This window comes from Fundulus heteroclitus, chromosome 20 (assembly GCF_011125445.2).
Source record: "Fundulus heteroclitus isolate FHET01 chromosome 20, MU-UCD_Fhet_4.1, whole genome shotgun sequence".
Taxonomy (NCBI): Eukaryota; Metazoa; Chordata; class Actinopteri; order Cyprinodontiformes; family Fundulidae; genus Fundulus; species Fundulus heteroclitus.
Window position 1 is genome coordinate 18,986,460 of NC_046380.1, and position 20,005 is coordinate 19,006,464.

The 20,005-nt window shown below is 37.6% G+C and overlaps 1 protein-coding gene across 2 annotated transcripts; it reads left to right on the plus strand.

Moving 5' to 3' along the window:
• Positions 1–6,511: 6,511 nt before the first annotated feature.
• On the plus strand, positions 6,512–19,667 carry edem1 (ER degradation enhancer, mannosidase alpha-like 1). 2 transcript variants are annotated; one of them, XM_021321924.2, is made up of 13 exons: positions 6,512–6,624; positions 6,824–7,135; positions 10,736–10,808; positions 11,284–11,387; positions 12,504–12,675; positions 12,770–12,953; positions 13,058–13,232; positions 14,898–15,018; positions 15,113–15,283; positions 15,372–15,445; positions 15,554–15,650; positions 16,339–16,518; positions 17,651–19,667. In XM_021321924.2, exons 2-13 carry the CDS (start codon positions 7,014–7,016, stop codon positions 17,738–17,740), a joined length of 1,563 nt encoding a protein of 520 aa, XP_021177599.2. In that variant the 5' UTR covers positions 6,512–6,624; positions 6,824–7,013; the 3' UTR covers positions 17,741–19,667. The 2 variants fall into 2 exon arrangements, with proteins under 2 accessions (XP_021177599.2, XP_012728793.2); XM_012873339.3 differs by having other exon boundaries at positions 6,512–7,135.
• The last annotated feature ends 338 nt before the right edge of the window (positions 19,668–20,005 follow it).

The following is a 20,005-nucleotide window of genomic DNA, read 5'->3' on the forward strand; positions in this document are numbered from 1 at the left end:
TTTTTCCCCCTTTTTTGTCAAAATGGTTCAGATCAATAAACAAAAGTCAATATTTCTAAAGAGATTATATGTAAATATTGATGGCATTTTTCAATTCATGATTTCATTTATTATGGAGAGATGGCTACCCAAAACCAACCTGAATGAACAAGTTTAATTGATCTTTTGCCAAAGATTAGCCAAGTTGAACTGTGCTTTTGCACAGCATAGAAAATCAATAAAGCAATTAAATAGAATGTCTGACTGCATGAAGTATGGTAAAAAGTCTCCAATAGTAACACAATGTGCTGTTATCTAAAAAAAAAAAAAAGTCATCTCCCAATTTGGAAAGGGTAACAAACAAAACCAATGCTTTGGTACTTCAGTCAACCACAGTAAAAGCTATTATCTACAAATGGAGAATACATGGAACAGTGATGAATTTTCTCAGGAGTGGCCAGCCCACCCAAATTACTCCAAGAGAGCATCATTTTTGTAACCTGACATTCATCAGGCCAGAGTCAGGTTATCATTTTTAAGAAACTTGTAATTTTGCGGGTAAAACAATTGCTGATCAAAAACTTCAAGTGGTAAGTTTGCCTTTTTAAAAAGTGTACACAGGAGGAGCAGTGGCTGGATATTTACAGTCCTATTTAATTTGAATATAAAATCAAGTAAAAAGTATGATTACTGGAAGATGAATGCTTTGTGATGTTCCTACGATTTTTCAATTAAAGATCTCAGTTTTACTTATAACCATTTATATATATATATATATATATATATATATATATATATATATATATATATATATATATATATTAGGGAGAGAGAGAGAGAGAGAGAGAGAGAGACCATTTTAGTAAGAGAGTAATTTAATTATAGTCTCCTAAAAATTTGCATTTTTAACTATGCCGATTAAGAAATAAGCGAAACGGCCACGGGTGCACAAACCGATCAGTCTAACGTTCATTCCTTTGGATGCAAATTTAAACAAAACCTGTTTCGTTCCCTGACAGTTTCACTCTGGTGGCTAGTTTTTATTGGTGCGTTACTCCAGAGTGCCACGAAACTCAACGTAAAGATTGACGTCGCGTCCTCAGCCAATCAGCGAACCAGACCGCCTCTCCAAATGAATTACGACAAGCCAGACTGACCAATCAGGCTAGGATGACAACACTGACGGGTCGTCGTCGAGGAGGAGTTGAGGCGGAAGTGTACGGTTGGAAGAGTTGGATTTGGAGCTGCGCGGGAAAAACAAAACATAAAAATATATCGGATTTGGAAAAGGTGGATTTGGCATAAACTGGTATGTGAATGGTTCTGGTGGAAATGGAGGTAGAAATAGAGGAAGGTATGGATTTAGAAGGGTGGACGCCAGTGGGAAGAGGAAGAGGGAGAGGACGTGGAAGAAATAAAACAGATGAAGGAAAGGGAATTCAAGGCAGTAAACGAGAACTGGAAGGAAGTAGTTCGGATGAAGAAAGGATAGTTAGGAGGAAACTTGTGAGGGAGGAATTTAAAATAATATTAAAACTTAAAAATGAACAGGAACAGGATAACATCAGCCCCATTGTGGTGTCAAGAGAAATAAAAAAGAAAATTGGAGATGTCGAAATGGTAAAGATTTTGCGAGATGGAAACCTATTGGTTGTCTGTAAAAACGAAGAACAAATGAATAAGGCTTTAAATGTGGATAATATTTGTAAAAAAACTGTGTTGGAGAAAAAAGTGTTGGGAGAAAATAAAAAGATTAGAGGAGTGATTTATGGGATCCCTCTAGATGAAGATCTTGAGAAACTTAAGAGAAGTATTGGGGGTGCAAAAGTGAACAACTTGAAAAGATTGTCCAGAACAATAAATGGAGAAAGAGTAGGAAGTTTATCGATTCTCATTGAATTCGAAGAAAAAGAATTGCCACAAAACATTAAAATAGGTTATCTCAGTTTTCAGGTCAGACCATATATCCCTCCACCAATTCGTTGTTTCAAATGTCAAAGGTACGGACACATAGCAGCAGTTTGTAAAGGGAAGCAGAGATGTCCAAAATGTGGGGAAGATCACAAGTTTGAAGAATGTAAAGAAGTACAAGAAAAATGTTGTAATTGTGGAGGGCAACATAGAGTTACATATGGAGGGTGTGAAGAAAGAAAGAAGGCGAAAGAAATCATACAGATGAAAATGACAAAAAACATAAGCTATGCAGAAGCAGTTAAAAATGTGAAGGAACAGAAAACAAGGAAAAGTGAACAAACACCGAGTCAAATTCCATTGCAAGCCAAAATACATTCAGAGGAAAATATCACAATATCAGTAGAAAAACTAATATTATTTGTAGCTTATGTAATCAATTGCACTGACCAAGCCAAGCATAAAACTGAGAAGATTAAAATAATAGTGAGAGGAGCTGAAAAGTTTTTGGGGTTTAAAGAAGGATCATGGGAAAATATAAACAAAAAGTTGGAGGGAGATGGGAGACCAGGACCATCAGGTGAAAGTAGTTTATGTTAATATTACAGTGGAACGCAAGAAGTTTAATTGCTAACGGACAGGAACTTAAAGGTTATATTGACTGTCTTGAAGATCAACCAGAAGTTATTTGTGTTCAGGAAACATGGTTAAAAACAACATTAGATTTTGTGATTAAAGGATATAATAGTATAAGAAGAGATCGACAGGAGGGAGGGGGAGGAGGATGTGGAATATTTATAAAGCAAGGGATACAATATCAGATATTAGGGAAAGGCAAAGAACTTGAATTTATAGTAATTGAGATATGGGAACAAGAAGGTAAATTTAAAATAATAAATTTTTATAATCCATGTAAAACATTATCAATTGAAATAATGGAGGAGTTAACTGAATATTTGGAAGGGAAAGTAATTTGGTGTGGGGATTTTAATGCAAATAGTACATTATGGGGTAAATGTAATGATAAAAATGGACAAGTTATAGAAGAATTAATGGAAATGAAAAATCTTGTATGTATTAATGATGGGAGGGGAACAAGAATCAATGTAAGAACAGGGATGGAATCAGTTTTAGATTTAACAATAGTATCAAATGTTTTAGCTGGAAATTGTGAGTGGTTCATTGATAAGAATTCAACAATAGGTAGTGATCATTATCCCATAACAATTAGAGTAGGATTAAATTTAAATAATAAGAATATAAAGGTCAATAAAAAACTCAATTTCAATAAGGCAGACTGGATTAAATTTAGGTACTTGAGTCAAAATAACTTGGAAAAAGTAGATATGAGAATGGATATAAATGATATAAATCTAAACATTTGTAAGATAATCATGGAAGCAGCAGGTCATTCTATAAAGAAAACAGGGTGTAAAAATTATAAGAAAATGGTACCGTGGTGGACAAATGAATGTAAAGAAGCAATAAAGTTAAGAAATAAAGCATTTAAGGTACTTAAAAGTAATCCAATTTATAAGAATTTAACTGATTATAAAAGAAAACAAGCAATAGTAAGGAGAACTATTAAGAATGCAAAAAGAGAGTATTGGAGAAGTTTTTGTAGTACAATAGGGAGAGACACAAAAATAGAAAAAATATGGAAAATAATTAAAAGAATGAATGGCATAAAAAGAGAGTTTGAATATCCTATATTAAAAATAGATAATATAAATATAATAAAAGATGTAGATAAAGTTGAAATATTGGCAAGAACATTTAGTAAAATTCACAGTTCAAATAATATTAGTGAAGAGGGAAGAAAAGGAAGAGAAAATACAAAACTTAAATATAAAGATTTATTAGAAAGTATTGAAGAAACGAATAATTTATTGAATGTCGAGTTTACAAAAGTTGAATTGAATGATGCACTTAGAAAGACAAAAAATACAGCACCAGGTAAAGATGAAATTTGGTATAGAATGATAAGTCAACTTAGTGAAAAATCAAAAGATATAATATTGCAATTATATAATAAAATTTGGGAGGAGGGAAAATTACCGATTAACTGGAAGGAATCAATTATAGTACCAATAGCTAAACCAGGAAAAGATAATTCAAACCCACAAAATTACAGACCAATAGCGTTAACATCAAATCTATGTAAAATAATGGAAAAAATGATTAATAATAGACTAGTATATTATTTAAATAATAAAGGATTTATGTCAAAATATCAAAGTGGTTTTCGAAAAGGGAGGAGCACTAATGATCCAACGTTATGTCTAGAACATGAAATTAGAAGAGCACAAGTAAATAAAGAAAGTGTAGTGGCAGTGTTTTTTGATATAGAAAAAGCATACGATATGATGTGGGTTGAGGGATTATTAATTAAATTATATATGTTGGGTATTAAAGGGAAAATATTTAAATGGATTAAAGACTTTTTAACAAATAGGAAAATACAAGTCAGAATTGGTGAAGTTATATCAGAAAAATATATAGTAGAAAATGGAACCCCGCAGGGGAGTATTATAAGTCCGTTATTGTTCTCAATTATGATAAATGATGTATTTAAAGATATTGGAAAAGGAATGGGGTGTTCACTTTTTGCAGATGATGGAGCTGTTTGGAAAAGAGGGAAAAATTTAGATTTCATTGTAAAGAAATTACAAGAGGTTATTATTGAAATAGAGAAATGGGCGTTGCAATGGGGATTTAAGTTTTCAGTTGAAAAAACAAAAGTAATAATATTTAATCAGAAAAAAATAAACAGGGAAATAAAATTAAAATTATATAAACAAGAATTAGAGCAAGTAAAGTGTGTAAAATTTTTAGGATTATGGTTTGATGAAAAACTAAAATGGAATATACATATTCAAAAGATTATTGATAAATGTAAGAAAATCTTAAATATTATGAGATGCTTGGCTGGCAGTGACTGGGGAGCAGATAGGCAATCACTAAAACAGATTTATACAGGTATGATTAGATCTAACATAGACTTTGGATGTATAGTTTACGGTTCAGCAGCTAAAACACATCTGGCTAAATTAGACATTATTCAACATCAGGCATTAAGATTATGTACTGGAGCATTTAAAACCACACCAACAGCAGCAATAGAAGTAGAAATGGGAGAAATGCCATTAGATTTAAGAAGAACAAAACTAGAAATAAATTATTGGCTGAATTTAAAAGGTAATAACTTAGAACATCCAACTTGTGAAATTTTAAATCCATGTTGGGAAAAAGAAAAGAAAGAAATGAGGAGTTTTGGATGGACAATTGAAAATAAAATAAAAGAATTTAAAATGAATAATTTAGAAATTACTCAAACAACACCAATATCAATTATACCACCATGGATTTTACCAGAAGCGACAGTAGATATGACAATAATGGAAAAGAAACAAGATAAATCTAACATTGTAGATAGTTATTCAGTACAGTTACATTTAAACAATTATTATCATTATATTCAAATTTATACAGATGCATCAAAAATAAATGAAAAAATAGGAATAGCATTTGTAGTACCAGAATTCAATATAAGAATGGGAAAACGAATTACAGACGGATTATCAGTATACACAGGAGAAATGTTGGCAATATTATTAGCTTTACAATGGGTAGAAGACATAAAACCATTAAAAACAGTCATTTGTTCAGATTCAAGTTCTGCATTATTAAGTTTAAAATATAATAAATCAGATAGTAGGATGGACATTTTATTAGAAATATTTCATACATTATTCAGAATACAAAACATGGGTTTAATAGTTATATTTGTGTGGGTTCCAGCACATATTGGGGTTGAAGGAAATGAGAGGGCAGATAAATTAGCAAAGAGGGCAATACAAAATCCTATAAATTTTATCATTAAAACAAGTAAATCTGAGGGAAAGAGTATGATTAAAGAAAAACTTATGGAAAAATGGCAAAAAAGATGGGATGAAGAAAAAACAGGTAGATGGTTTTATAAAATTCAAAAAACAGTAAGAGGAAAAAGAAATGGAAGACGAAATAGAAAAGAGGAGAGGGTGATAACAAGATTAAGATTTGGGCATACGGGACTTAATTATACACTTTATAAAATTCAAAAGCATAATACCGGTAAATGTGATTATTGTGGAAAATATGAAACAGTAGAACATGTTATATTAGAATGTAATAAATATGAAAGAGAGAGAACTTATATGAAGAAAGAGTTGAAATGTATTAAGGAAAAGATTAATTTGTTAGATATTTTGAGGAAGCATTTGGGGAGTAAACATATACAAATAGTTATTCAATATTTAAAGAAAACTAAATTATATCATAGAATTTGATTATAGAAGGAGTAAATTATATAAATGAGTAGAATATTAAGGTACATATAGATAGATAGATAGATAGATAGATAGATAGATAGATAGATAGATATAGATTGATATATATATATATATATATATATGTATATGTATATATAGGTATATATAGATAAAATAGACCATTAAGAACCACACTCCATACCAGTAAGTGGCGGTAATGCTACTTAAAGTTTGTTGCCAACCGCCATAAAACTCCACAAGAAGAAGAAGAAGAAGAAGAAGACTGACCAATCACGTCTCTGGCTCTGAGATAGGTTGGTTTGTTGACAGGAAGTGCGTGAGGAGGAATCCCCGCCGTACGAGGCTCCGTGTCTGTAGTTTAGCCCGACAAGCAGCGGTCTTCGTGTCCGGATACACCGTGGAGGTAATGAGGACTCGGATTATGTGCTTTAGGATCGACCGGTGGCAAAGATGCAATGGAGGTCAATAGTCGTGGGTCTGGTGGTCCTGAGACTGTCTGTAAGCTGGGTTCTCTGGCTAGCCTTCGGGCTGGGAGCTGACGTTAGCTCTGGGTTCAACTTCCACCTCGGTTTTAATTTGCACAAATTCGACTTGCTGTTCAGGGAGGAACGGGAAGCCGAGCTCAGCTCCTGTTCCCAGCGAATCCAGGGCCACAGCTACGAGGAGACCGCGAGCACCTGCGCGAAGATCGAGGAGGGTCCCACCAGGACGCCCTACCTGAACCTCTTCGATGGCAACAGGGACGAGTACGTCCGGAGGTACAGCTCCTTCCCGGACGCTCTGCGGGCCAAGATGAAGGACATGGCCAAAGAGATGTTCTACTTTGGATACGAGAACTACATGAAATACGCTTTCCCAGAGGACGAGCTGAACCCCATTGACTGTGAGGGGAGAGGTCCAGACGTGCTGAACCCGTGAGTCACTCTCCTGATCCCCACCAACCTGATACTTTAACCAACCTGATACTTTAACCAACCTGATACTTTAACCAAGCTGCTGTTTGTATTTTCTGTCTTGTCTGAAGATGAGCTTGAAATGCAAAATGTCAGCTGGCCCTCCCCGGCTCCAAGCGGGTCATTCATAGATTGTGTCGATGTATCCCAGCAGGTCCTTGGGACACATTGACCTGCATGTTTGAGATGTTTCACTCCTGAGTCAAAGGCGTAGATTACCTTAGCAACGTGTCACCGATTTATCCTGAAGTTTAGTCATTAAAATGTGGTGCGTTTAGGGCAGAAAACATATTAGGCCTGCAGATCAGAGTGGGGACCAGGGCTGGGAGACGAGAAGAATTTCCATTCCCAAAGCTCAACGGTACACAGGGCAGTTTAACAAAAATGTTTGGTGCACATTGCAAGCATTCTTTATTCTTTATTATCAAAATCCCATCTGAACCAGGTATGTTCTTGTCTAGTTGAGGGAAGGTGTTCATCTTGGACAGTATTGTCTTGTTTTGGTAAGAAATATAATGCCAAAAAATAAAATAAAGGGAACACTTGGAGTTACATTGTGTTGCTTAGGTGTTCCCTTTGTTTTTTGAGCAGTATATTTTAAACTAAGTTAAGATAAAAACAAAAAAAGCTCCCTTTTTTACATTTGTTTTAAACAGTATGGTGAGCCTGGCTGCCCAGCAGTTTCTTAGCAATTTGCTCTCTTAACGCATAACAGCAGAATGGAATATTTATCCCGTTGCATAATTGGCTTTATTTAATTAAACGGTACAATTGACTGCAAGTGGTTCAGGCAATAAAGTAGAAATAAAAAAAATACAACAATTTAAAACATCTCATTGATTTGCACAATTGAACAATAAGGAATAGTGCTTTTGTTTAGTTGTTCCGATTAAGCTCACGTTTATTGCATCTTTATTTTACAAACGCTAAGAAATCGATTAGTAAAATCAGTCATTATCAAGTTTAGAAAATCACACTCAAAGTTGTAGAGCTGCACGATATCCGATTGCAATTGCAGAGGACGATATATATATTTTTTAATTAAATAGAATTGAATTTCATGTCTCTGTAGTTATTTCAGCTTGGGGTGTTTTGTAAAGCCAAATTAAAATAACTTAAGTAAAAAAAACAAAAAACAAAGCAGGCAATGCACAGAGCAGAACGGATGCTCTGCAGCTTGGAAATGTCAAACAGGGCTGAAGGAAATCCTAAAGAACACCCATGTTGCACTGCGATCATCATAGGCGCTGACTTCCTTTCTGCCTTTTATTAACTTTAGGTCAGATCAAACACCCTTTTTTTTCCACTTCATCAGATATCCAGCTGTAATCTTTCATACATAGTTATTCGCTTCAGAGGACTTTATTAAGGTCGGAGCGAGGGTGCGTCTGCGTTCTGCTTCTTATAAATGCAGTTCAGCAACATTGATTCATCTTTGTCCTGAGCTAAAAGGGCTCCATGGTTATGAAATCGTATTTCTATAGAATCTGTGAATAGCTTCTAGTTACGGCAGGTTATTTTCAAGAGCTAATGACCAAGAGGGAAAACCCACTCTCCCTGTTCATACTGACCCAGCAGGCAGCACCAGCTGCTGCAGCAGGTTAGATCAGTGGCTGCCAACTGCTTTGCTTAGAGCCCCCCTTGTTGGACCTTTAAAGATGTCGGCTCTAGTGCAAGCACACACAACAACACACACATTTACACATGCACACAATAATGTGTACGTTTATGCTTGTGAGCCTGTGCACGCAAACCCGAAAAGGAATACCTTGCAGTGTTTTCTATTGGTAATATAACACTTTTTTTCCCCCTTTTAAAATCTTGTAGCTGACTTGATATATGACACGTCTGTGCAGGGAACAGAATTCAGGATCTAGCAGCATATAAAGATTAAACAAAACCCTTCTTGAAATTGTCTTTTTTTTCTTTATCAGCCTGAAAACTCTTTATTTCATCTCATTTATGTCCTCCATACACTTCTTCACTTAAGCGGAATCCAACTCAGACTTTAGGTTTAGTCTAGTTGTTTGAATCGGGAAGCTGCGTCTGCCCGTTATTATCCTCGTGAAGGTGAGATGTGAATGTGTGCGCGTGAAGTGCTGGTTTTAGTATAAAAGAGTACAAAACATTTACTGCAATTTACTTATGTATTTTTACTTTATTATTTCCATAAATACACTCACAATAGGCATGTATACGTGAAATGAAACACTTGTTAGCAAAACATATTTGTGGGTTGGCTAGCAGAGTTAAAAATGTTGGCTACACCTGTGGAAGAAAAAAGAAAAAAACTTGCTAAAGTCAAGCAGCTTATTCTGCCATTGACTGTTATTTGATGTTAATTGGATTGGATAATTGAATATTGGAGGTATAACCATAACAGCGGAGCGCCTCTCCTTGTTCTGGTCACTAGCGTGGTAAAAAACTGCCGTGGGATGGCGTCCTATTTTTCAATCGGCATTTTTCACACGTCGTGTGATTCACTTTGGCCCAAGCTGATCCCAAAGGTGTTCAGTGGGGTTGAGGTCAGGACCGCATCCCCTCCACCTCCAACTTCTGCAGGCAGTCTTTGATAAACCCCGCTTTGTGGAGGGGAGCAGTGACATCTTGAAAGATGGATTCCAGTCCCTACGGAGATATAAGGATTGCCACTGAGCCTCGTGTCCTCATTGCCTCCAGTGATAACACGTCATTGCAGTAAAGGAACGACTAGGCTTCATCCACAAACTTCACTCTGCTGAATTTTCCTTACAAATGTGCAACCATTATTAAACGGCAGCAAACAAGCCCTGTGATGGTATAAAGGTTTCTTAGAAAGATGCAATGTTAAAAGTAAGAGATATTGACCAAAACCAAATTTTCCTCCTGTTTTTTCCTTTTTATTCAGTGTTTCGCCAATAAGCTGACAGATAGTTTTCCCCTTTTCCTGCTTACATTTTGGTTTAACTGACCATTTATCAGAACTTTTTAATTGAGAAAAAATAATTTTACTTTTTTCATCCATCCATCCATTTTCTAACGCGTCTATCCAATGTGGGCTCGCGAGGGCGGGGTACAGCCTGGACAGGTCGCCAGTCTATCGCAGTTTTACTTTGTACAAAAATGTTTCTTATTTTCTAAGAATGAAGGTTAAATGACAAAGTTAAGTCTCAAAAAATAAGTAAGGTCAGCACACATATATTCATTTGGTTTTGCACACACAGGAGATTGTGTGAATGAACAGTTTTACAGGACTCCACATCATTTGTAAGTTAATGTGGGTCAGATTATGTGAGAGAGTGAAAACAATATCTCTACAGAGAAGCTGCAGCAATGTTTATCACTGGAAAAGAAGATAAGATATATGCATATTTTCTCCGTGAGATCTGTCTGTTTTCAGATTAGCTGCATGTTTCCAAAATGAAGCAAACTGTGTGACTTCGAAAACTCGATAAGACTGATTACACCTCTTTCGCAAACATTAGATTGTGCACACTCATCAAAAGTGCACAGCAAAAATGCTCTCGCTTGTTTTGTGGCGTTATAAGACGACTTTAACCCTTTTACTTGTTTCTGTTCCAGGTCGAACATCAACATTAACGACGTCTTGGGAAACTATTCGCTAACACTCATTGACACCTTAGACACCCTACTGGTGAGTTTGTTTCCACCTGGTTTCTGGATTGTTTATCGCAGGGGAAAAAAAAAAAAAAAACCCTGAGAAGATGTACAGGTGTTGCCCTCAGGACTTTAACAGGGAACAATAATGAAAATGCAAAACTAGAATATAAATCTAAACTCTTTCCGGGTGTAGAAACTACGCTAAGTTATTTCTTTATTTTGTCCCTACTTCTTACATTGCCAATCACCAGTGCATGTACTGTGTAATGGTGGTTGTCACTTCCTCTGTTTTTTTTGTTTTTTTTGTTTTGTTTTTTTTAGTCATCAGTCTTCCAACACTCTCGAAATTGACCGTCTTTTGAATCAGTCATGTTTAGTATGTTTGTACCTCAGGCTAAAGGTTGGCCTCTAAAGGGCTTTCCTTTAACTCCTACGGCCACATTCCCAATCTTAAACAAACCAGACAGCTCAAAATAAACTGTGGTGACCTGGGCGTCTTGCTTCATCAGGTGCTCGGCAATGTGACGGAGTTCCAGAGAGCTGTCAAACTGGTTATTGACACCGTGTCTTTTGACAAGGACTCAACTGTGCAAGTCTTCGAGGCAAACATCAGGTATGCATGTCACCTTACAGCTGTCCAAAACCTCTCCAGCTAATCGTCATTTCCCTCTTACAGCAGTTTTGAAGAGTAAATAATGTTTTTGAAGCTTTTGTTAAGGCATGCTATGGGTCTGTAATCTTAGCCTTGGGTATTTCAAATTGTCACACTTTAAATATCTTAGGAGGAGACTGGGTCAGTGTTAAAAATATTTTACTTTAAGCAGTTCTGGGGTGTGCGTTCATTAATTATCTATGTTTGGAGCAGAGGCGACATCATGTTGTGTGTGTGTGAGGGACAGCAGTCGTGTAAAGCGGGGTTTTACTATTATTTGACATGCTTTGAAAAGCAAAAATAGCAATTTTAACAATAATATCACATTCTGGCTTTTTTAAAATATATTATTGCAATTGATCGTCATCATGTGTATATATGTTAATGTTGGTCAGCCGTCAATTTTTAGGGTATTTCTAATATTACAATGGCCCAGACGGTTCAACGAAAAACAAAAGCCACAGCACAACAGCATTTTTTTATGTAAAATGCTTCTGATCTACTGAAGACTGATGCAATTTCGCACCTATTCTGTTAAAAGCAATCTTAGGTAACTGGGATCACATCTGTGTCCCTTTCATTTCAATTAAATCTTTATTTATATTTGGTCAATTCAACACGTCATCTCAAGGCACTTTAAAAAAAAATCAATTTAGCCAAATCTTACAGACAGATTGGTTCAAAAGCTTTCTATCTAAGGAAACCCAGCAGGTTGCATCAAGTCATTGGCTTACAGAATTCACTTCTCCTGAAAGAGCGTGGTGATCATGAACAGTCGCCTGCATTGTCGTTGACTTTGCAGCAATCCCTCATACCGAACATGCATGGAGTGACGGTGGAGAGACTCCAGCAGAACCAGGCTCAGTGTGAACAGCCATCCGCCTTGACTGATCGAGGGTTGGAGGCGACAGAGCACAGACATGCACACAAAAATATAAAAACACAGAAGCACCGATCTAGGAATACTTTCTATGTTAGCGAGGGTGATGGCGGACTAGCTCCATAGGTGGCTGTGCCTAGATACCCTTGATATCTGAAAAGTCTACAGCTTTCCTGTTCTTTTGTTTAACTTTAAAGGATCCTCGGAAGCCTTATCTCGGCACATATTCTGCTGACTGACCCCAAGCACCCATTTGGAGAGGTTGGCTTCAAAGATTATGACAACGAGCTTCTGCACCTGGCTCACGACCTGGCTGTGCGCCTGCTGCCTGCCTTCGAGAACACCGGCACTGGCATTCCTTACCCCAGGGTGAGTGACATCACTCTTGCCATCGCTAATTCGATCCGCCCTCCCTCCCTGTGCAAGGTCCGGACCGATCATTCATCCTGTGTCCTGCATGCAGGTGAACCTGAAGACCGGAGTTCCTCAGGACAGCGTGAATGAGACGTGCACCGCAGGGGCTGGGTCCCTGCTGGTGGAGTTCGGCATTCTGAGCCGCCTGATTGGGGATTCGACGTTTGAATGGGTGGCGAGGCGAGCCGTCAGAGCTCTGTGGAATCTGAGAAGCAACGAAACTGGTCTGTTGGGTAAGTAAAGCTTAATTTCACTTGTTGTTGTTTTCTTTTTATTACTTGTCTTTCACCCGATCTTGCCAATGGTGCAAATACCTCTCTGTGGTTTGTTTCTTTAGGAAACGTCGTTAATATCCAAACAGGCCAGTGGGTCGGAAAGCAGAGTGGCCTTGGAGCCGGTATGGACTCCTTTTATGAGTATTTGCTAAAATCGTACATCCTTTTTGGTGAGAAGGAGGACTACCGGATGTTTAAAGCTGCTTACGAGAGCATTCAGAACCACATGAGAAGAGGGTGAGTCCCAAACTGAACGGATTGGACCCTTTTTCAATCTACTACATTGTTGAGATTCTCATTAGGCTGCAGCCCAAATGTGAACATTTCACAGCAACAGGATCTGTGTCTGTCAGGGAAAAGCCACAGAGAGGAAATACAACTGGAGAATGTTTCCAGTAAATTGTTCTGGCTGGAAGTTGTATTTGCTAAAGAATCATAACACAAGCATAGTTTTCAATGTTTGTGATCAACCAAAGCAAAGTGGTGCATAGTTGGAATGAATGCATAGTTTAAAGTGTTTATAAACGAAAATCTGAAAAATGCGATGTGCGTTTCTATTCAGAACCACAAGGTCTTTGAAGAACAACGTTTTGCTATAGTTATAGCTGCATGTTTTTTGAGGTTGACGTCTACCAGGTTTGCACATCTGGAGACTGCAGAAAGAGTTTCTGTGAACAGGCATATAAAGTCTTACAACAGATTCTCAACTGGATTTGGGATTGGATGATTGGACCTTTAAACGCTTGAACTTCTACTGATCTAAACTGTTGTCGTCCTTGAAGATGAGCCTCTATCTCAGTTTTCTACAGCTTGAATACAGGATCTTCCTGTATTTAGCCTCATAGTTTTCCCATCGCACCTGACCAGCTTCCTCATCGCTGAAGAAATGCATCCCCACAGCATGATGCTTGCACCATTACGTTTATAGGGTGACTGATGTGGGCTTAGGGTGTCATCATTTTCCAGCAGCATTTTGCCTTTTGGCTAAAAAGTTCCCTTTTAGCCTCCCTTAACCAGAACACTTCCACATTATTGCTGTTTTCACTGTATCAGTGGTCCCCAGCCCTGGTCCTGAGGGCCCCCTATCCTGAATATTGGTTTCAGGTATTTCCCTGCTGCAACACGCCTGACTTAAATGAACAGGGGATTAGGCTTGGATGTAATGCAATCGTTTTCATCAGGTGAACATCCAAAACTTGCAGGACATTGGGTCCTGAGGACTTGGACTTGGAACCACTACCCTGTCGCTCGTGGCAAATCTTAAACTGAAATTCCTCTATATTTTATTTCAACTATAGCTTTCTTCTTGCCCCTCTTGCATAACAGGAAGAATTGTGGAGTGAACAATTAATAGCTGACCTGTTGACAGTTTCTCCCACTTGAGCTGTGGATCTTTGCAGCTCCTCCAGAGAACCACGGCCCTCTCTACTGCTTCTCTAATAAACGCTCTCCTCAGGCAGCATGTCTGTTTAGGTGGGCGGCCATGTCTTGGTAGGCTTGCGGTTGGGCTACATCTTCCTATTTTTGGTTGATGGATTGCACAGTGCCGTGTGAGATGACCCGTATTGTGTGTTGCTTGGTCTTTGTGATACTGTTTGTTCACTAATGGTCAACTGTAACAAACTTGTGAGGCTTTTGGATGTGCTGGATTATATATCGGGTTGTCAAAGTGAAAGGGGTGAATACAAATGCTGGTTAAAAAACTAAAACATGACTTTTGTCGCTCTATCTCACATCAAACCCCATTAAAATACACAGAAGTTTACTGTTGTAGTGTGAAAAAGTTCAGGGGGCGTGATTACTTTTTAACGTGACTGTGTAGCTATGTTTTTTTTTTTTTTTTTTGTTTGGAGAAGGATATTGTATAATTGAGTATTCTTCCCTCTTGTCTTCCTTCTGCAGACGAGAGTCTTGCAATGAAGGCGAGGGCGACCCGCCTCTCTATGTTAATGTCAACATGTTTAGCGGTGAGATAATGAACACTTGGATCGACTCCCTTCAGGCCTTCTTTCCTGGGCTGCAGGTGGGCTTGTTCACTTTCCACTGAGAGAATTTTGATTTAACATGCTATTTTTTATGCAGTCAACTAAAAAAAAAAGGACAAATGTAACTTATAGGTGCTGAATGGCGATATCGATGATGCCATTTGCCTGCACGCCTTCTACTATGCCATCTGGAAGCGCTTCGGCGCTCTGCCGGAGAGATATAACTGGCAACTGAAGGCTCCCGATGTGTTATTTTACCCTTTAAGACCAGAGCTGGTGGAGTCGACCTACCTGCTGTACCAGGTAAACAACACTGACAACTTTGATTGTGTGTGACTGACTGCTGTTTTTCAATCGAGGGTCATTTCTCTGCTTCGCTGTCTTCTCACAGGCAACAAAAAATCCGTTCTATCTGCATGTCGGAATGGATATTCTCCAGAGCCTTGAGAAAAATGCCAAAGTCCGGTAGGGATCAGATACGTTTGTTTCCTGTCTCATGTTGTTTTCAGTTATATTGGACATATATACATATATTTGTGTTCTTTACTCTAAAATGTGGCGGGTTACTCACAGATGCGGATACGCCACACTCCACCATGTTGTGGATAAATCCAAAGAGGATCGCATGGAGAGCTTTTTCCTAAGTGAAACCTGCAAATACCTTTATCTTGTGAGTTGCAACCTGAGGCATTACTGTGAATTATGTGGATATGTAAAAGTAAACTTTTGTATTCTTTTGCATCTTAAGATTGACGTGACAAAAGTGAAGGTTGAGTGACCTCTAGTGGCTAAATGGAAGACTTGTAATGTAGTAATCCCAGTTTAAGCCTTGATGTAGAGCAGGAGCCACCAACATGGTGCCCGCGGACCATATGTGGTGCCCAACCCTCCAGTGAGCTGCATATAAAATGCTATTTTATTCAGTTGCTCTTCCTTTTTAATCATACTTGTATTTACATAGATTTAAAATGACAAAAACATTAAAAACATGTTCATATTACATTAAGTTAAGGTGAGCTCTAATTCTCTTCGTATCGCACAGTACTAATGAAGTAGCTCCCAGTGTCAAAAAGGTTGGTGATCCTTGATGTAGAGAAAATTTACTGTGAATTTACATAAACAGGAAAGTTCCTCTTTAAAGCCAGTTTTAAATTGGGTCCTGCTAAGAATGCTCTTATAACAGTAGAGCTCTATAGAAGAGAACCAGTGGATAAATGGGAATTTAAAATGGTATTTTATGAAATATTCTGAGATTATTACATTCCACGTACCAGGAGGTCATTTGCTTTTAGTATTGTCAATAGTATGCAGTATTCTGAATATATGCATTATTTTCTGTCCCTTCCTCTGCGCTGCAGCTGTTCGATGAGGACAACCCACTTCACAAGTCCGATAACAAGTACATCTTCACCACAGAGGGTCACGTTGTGCCTATAGACCAGCGTTTCAGGGAGAAACAGTGGAACGATTTGTCTCCATGCGAAGCGCTGCCAGAACCAGAACCGAACAACCAGCTGCCTCTGAGCAACACCAGCAACGTAAGACAGTCTTCCTCACGGTCACAACCAGTGACTTAAGATGAAAACACGAGCAAAGCCTTTAGTGGCAGGGTTCCTACTCGGCCCGAAAAAACGCGAGTGTTTGAAGTGTTTTTCAGTTGTGAAAAAATATGGAAAATTATTATATTTCTGTTTCCTTAAACGTAGTTTGTTTTCTGTACTGCAGACTGTTTGATTTGTATTGCTTTGTTATTGCGTTACTGTAGTATTGTATCAGTAAGCACATCGTGAGCATTGTACAATCCAGAGTCAAAATCCTCATATGTGTACCACTGAGTTATATTATACACTGGAGTGCTAATCGCCCACTGTTAGAACGAGTTGCTTTGAAGCCACCAGCCGCCATATTGGTACTCCCTATTTTCCCCCAGTGACTAGGGAATATGTGCGCTACAGCATCAAATACCGAGGATTTTCTCATGTTCAGGGGGGGCTTAAAACTTTTAAAACGTCAAATGCCATATACTTTTATGATATGTTCTAAAACTATCAAGTACTGAGAAAGTAATGTGCTGAAATATGCATTGTATTTCTATCTATCTATCTATCTATCTATCTATCTATCTATCTATCTATCTATCTATCTATCTATCTATCTATCTATCTATCTATCTATCTATCTATCTATCTATCTATCTATCTATCTATCTATCTATCTATCTATCTATCTATCTATCTATCTATCTATCTATCTATCTATCTATCTATCTATCTAATATATGTATGTATATTTAATATGAATGACATGTAAAATATTTCAGCACATAATTTCTTACTAGTTGATAGTGTTAGTACATCCACTGACTGTGGAATTACCTGTGAAACGTTTTCACTCAGCCAGAAAACTGCTTGTTGTTGCAACCAAATCCTATGGGATTCTGTGAGAGTAGGGAGTAGCAAGATGGCGGCCAGTGACTTCAGTTTTTCGGCAAAATCAGCACTCCAGTGTATAATATAGCTCAGTGATGTGTACACATACCTGGCAAGTAAAGCTAATTCTGATTCTGAATAGCAATCTTAAAATCTGAATGTGGAAAACTATTAAAATGTTGACATAAAAAATTGTGAAGGAACTCTGTATTAACCCCCTTACCTCTGTCTCGCTCTGCAGTGTAACAGGATTCCCGAGGAGCGCCGGTATGCTCTGCCATTAAAGAGTGTCTACATGAGGCAGATTGATCACATGGTGGGAGTTTTTTGAGGAGAAAGGACAAATGTGGTGACACTAGTTTTTAAAAAAAAAAAAAAAAACTCTGCATTGGAGGACCTCCTCTGGTCAGAATCGGTGTCCCGTCTGTTTCTCACCCGTGGATCCAGACAAGAAATGAAACACCAATGAATCCTGAGAAGACAATTTTATTACTAACTGTATTCAAGTAAAAGGTTTTTGGTTGTAGAACATGATGCCAACCAAGCTGACAACTCTCAGGTCAGGAAAAAATAGTTTTTTTTTTTTTTGTTCGTTTTTGTCTGAACTGAGATTCAGAGGGTTTTAGACTAACTGAGATATCTGGTCAAGTATTTGTAGGTAAACGTTTGCACGTACGTGTGTGTTTGCAGTCACTAATAAAAACGTCGACCTTTTTAAAGGAAGCCAATCCCTAAACCTGAGAATCAGTGCCTCTTCTTGAAGTCGATATACTTGATTAGATTAGTGCTTTTACACAAGGGCTTTAAAGGTAATTTTTAAAATGCTTAAAAAAATATGCTTTTTACTCCAGATATTTTTCACTTAACAGCATTACTGCAAGATTCTGGCTTTATTTCTCCTAATTACCAAGTAAAATCCTCAAAAGTAGAGACGCACCGATCAGAATCTTATGGCAGATCGTAGATTTTTGTAAAACTTTCATACCGAGTTTGGTCGATTCTAATTCCTCTTTAAGAACTATTATTAGAATTATAATAATATATAGGAACAACGTTCTTTTTATCTAACTTGCTGCTCTGACAAGTTAGTTATTATTTATATACGGATCAAATGTGATATCACACCCTGTGTGAAAGAGAGAGAGAGAGAGAGAGAGAGAGCAGTCGCTGTAAAACAGTATTCTGCAATCTTCTAAAAGCAGATAGCATGGCTACCATCACTAAAACAGTAGTCTCTGTGTTCCCTAGAGAATTTAGATGCTTAGATTTCCAAACGGCTGCCATTTTTATTTTTTATTTTTTTCAAATCTAGCTTGTTTTATGACACGTGGAGGTTGAAAGCTCAAGAGGAGAAACACAGTAACTTATCTGTGATCTGTTCAGACTTCCTGTTATCGGCTGAAAGTTTTGCTTTCTCCCGCAGTCTGAATGAACCGCAGTCGAATCTCACCATGTCTTGCAAAGTGGTTTCCTTTTTAAATGGCTCTTAAAAACCTTTTGTGCTTCCTCTGACTTCATTTTTAACTGCCTAGTTAAACTTCGTTACTCAGTAATAGTGTGCACACCGAGAGAGTTTGGACAAAAAAAGATTAGGTTTAGATTTTTTTTAATTTTTTTTTAGCTTCTGACCGGCTAGTCACCAGATAGGACTGCAAAAATCGACTCCGGTCACCAATCAAGTCCTTGGTGCATCTCAACTAAAATGCTAATGCATATCTAGACAGGAAAAGAAAGTCTGGAGGGTGAGCTCCCTCTTGCCTTTGACACATGTCTGACAATACTGAGAAAATGCAATATCGAGAAACTCAAGTTTTTATCTTTCTAGCTTTTATTGACTCTGTCTTAGAAAGGGCAAATGGATGCTGTATGCCCCCATCAGAGGGAGGTTCAGGGATGACTCTTTAAGTGCCTTGTTTTCGTCTTAGTGTTTCTGGATGTTATATGGTGCGTTTTTAGACATGGATGACATCATTGAACATATTTTATGGCCACTTTTTAATATTGCACAAATGTTTCATTCCATGTTTATTCGAAGTTCTTTTTGTCTATCCCAAGCCATAATTTTCTTTTTCATGCTAAGTTTATATTGGTGATAATAATTCTGCTGCATTGTCTATGATTTGTACTTGTACACAAGAGACTGATTTTTCTTTTGGTGCACTTCATGTCTGTCATGTGGTTAAAGACTCAGGGTTTATTAGAAATACAAAAATCAGTGAATGCTTTCATAAGAAATAAAATTGTAATGTTGCCTACTACTTTGTCTGATAATGGCCTTTGTTATTTATGATTTCTTGGTTAAACATTGTTTACATGACTGTGGTGCAGCTGTATGCAATATAACAACATCATTTTACAAGGTGTCTGACTTTAGGATCCACTTATATCTTCTGATTTCTGCTGCGGTCCTTGCGTTTGTCTCTCTTTAGTTTAGGGGTGTTTAGGTCTGCATTCATTCGGTTTGCTGTTGTCTGAATTTGCAACAAATAACCAGTGAAATCCCAGGTCGAGTCTTACTGCTGCATCCACACTTATTTAAATGTAGCAGTGTGTGGCCCAGCTGTGGCTACATGTAACTTCTCTGTTTCTCACAGAT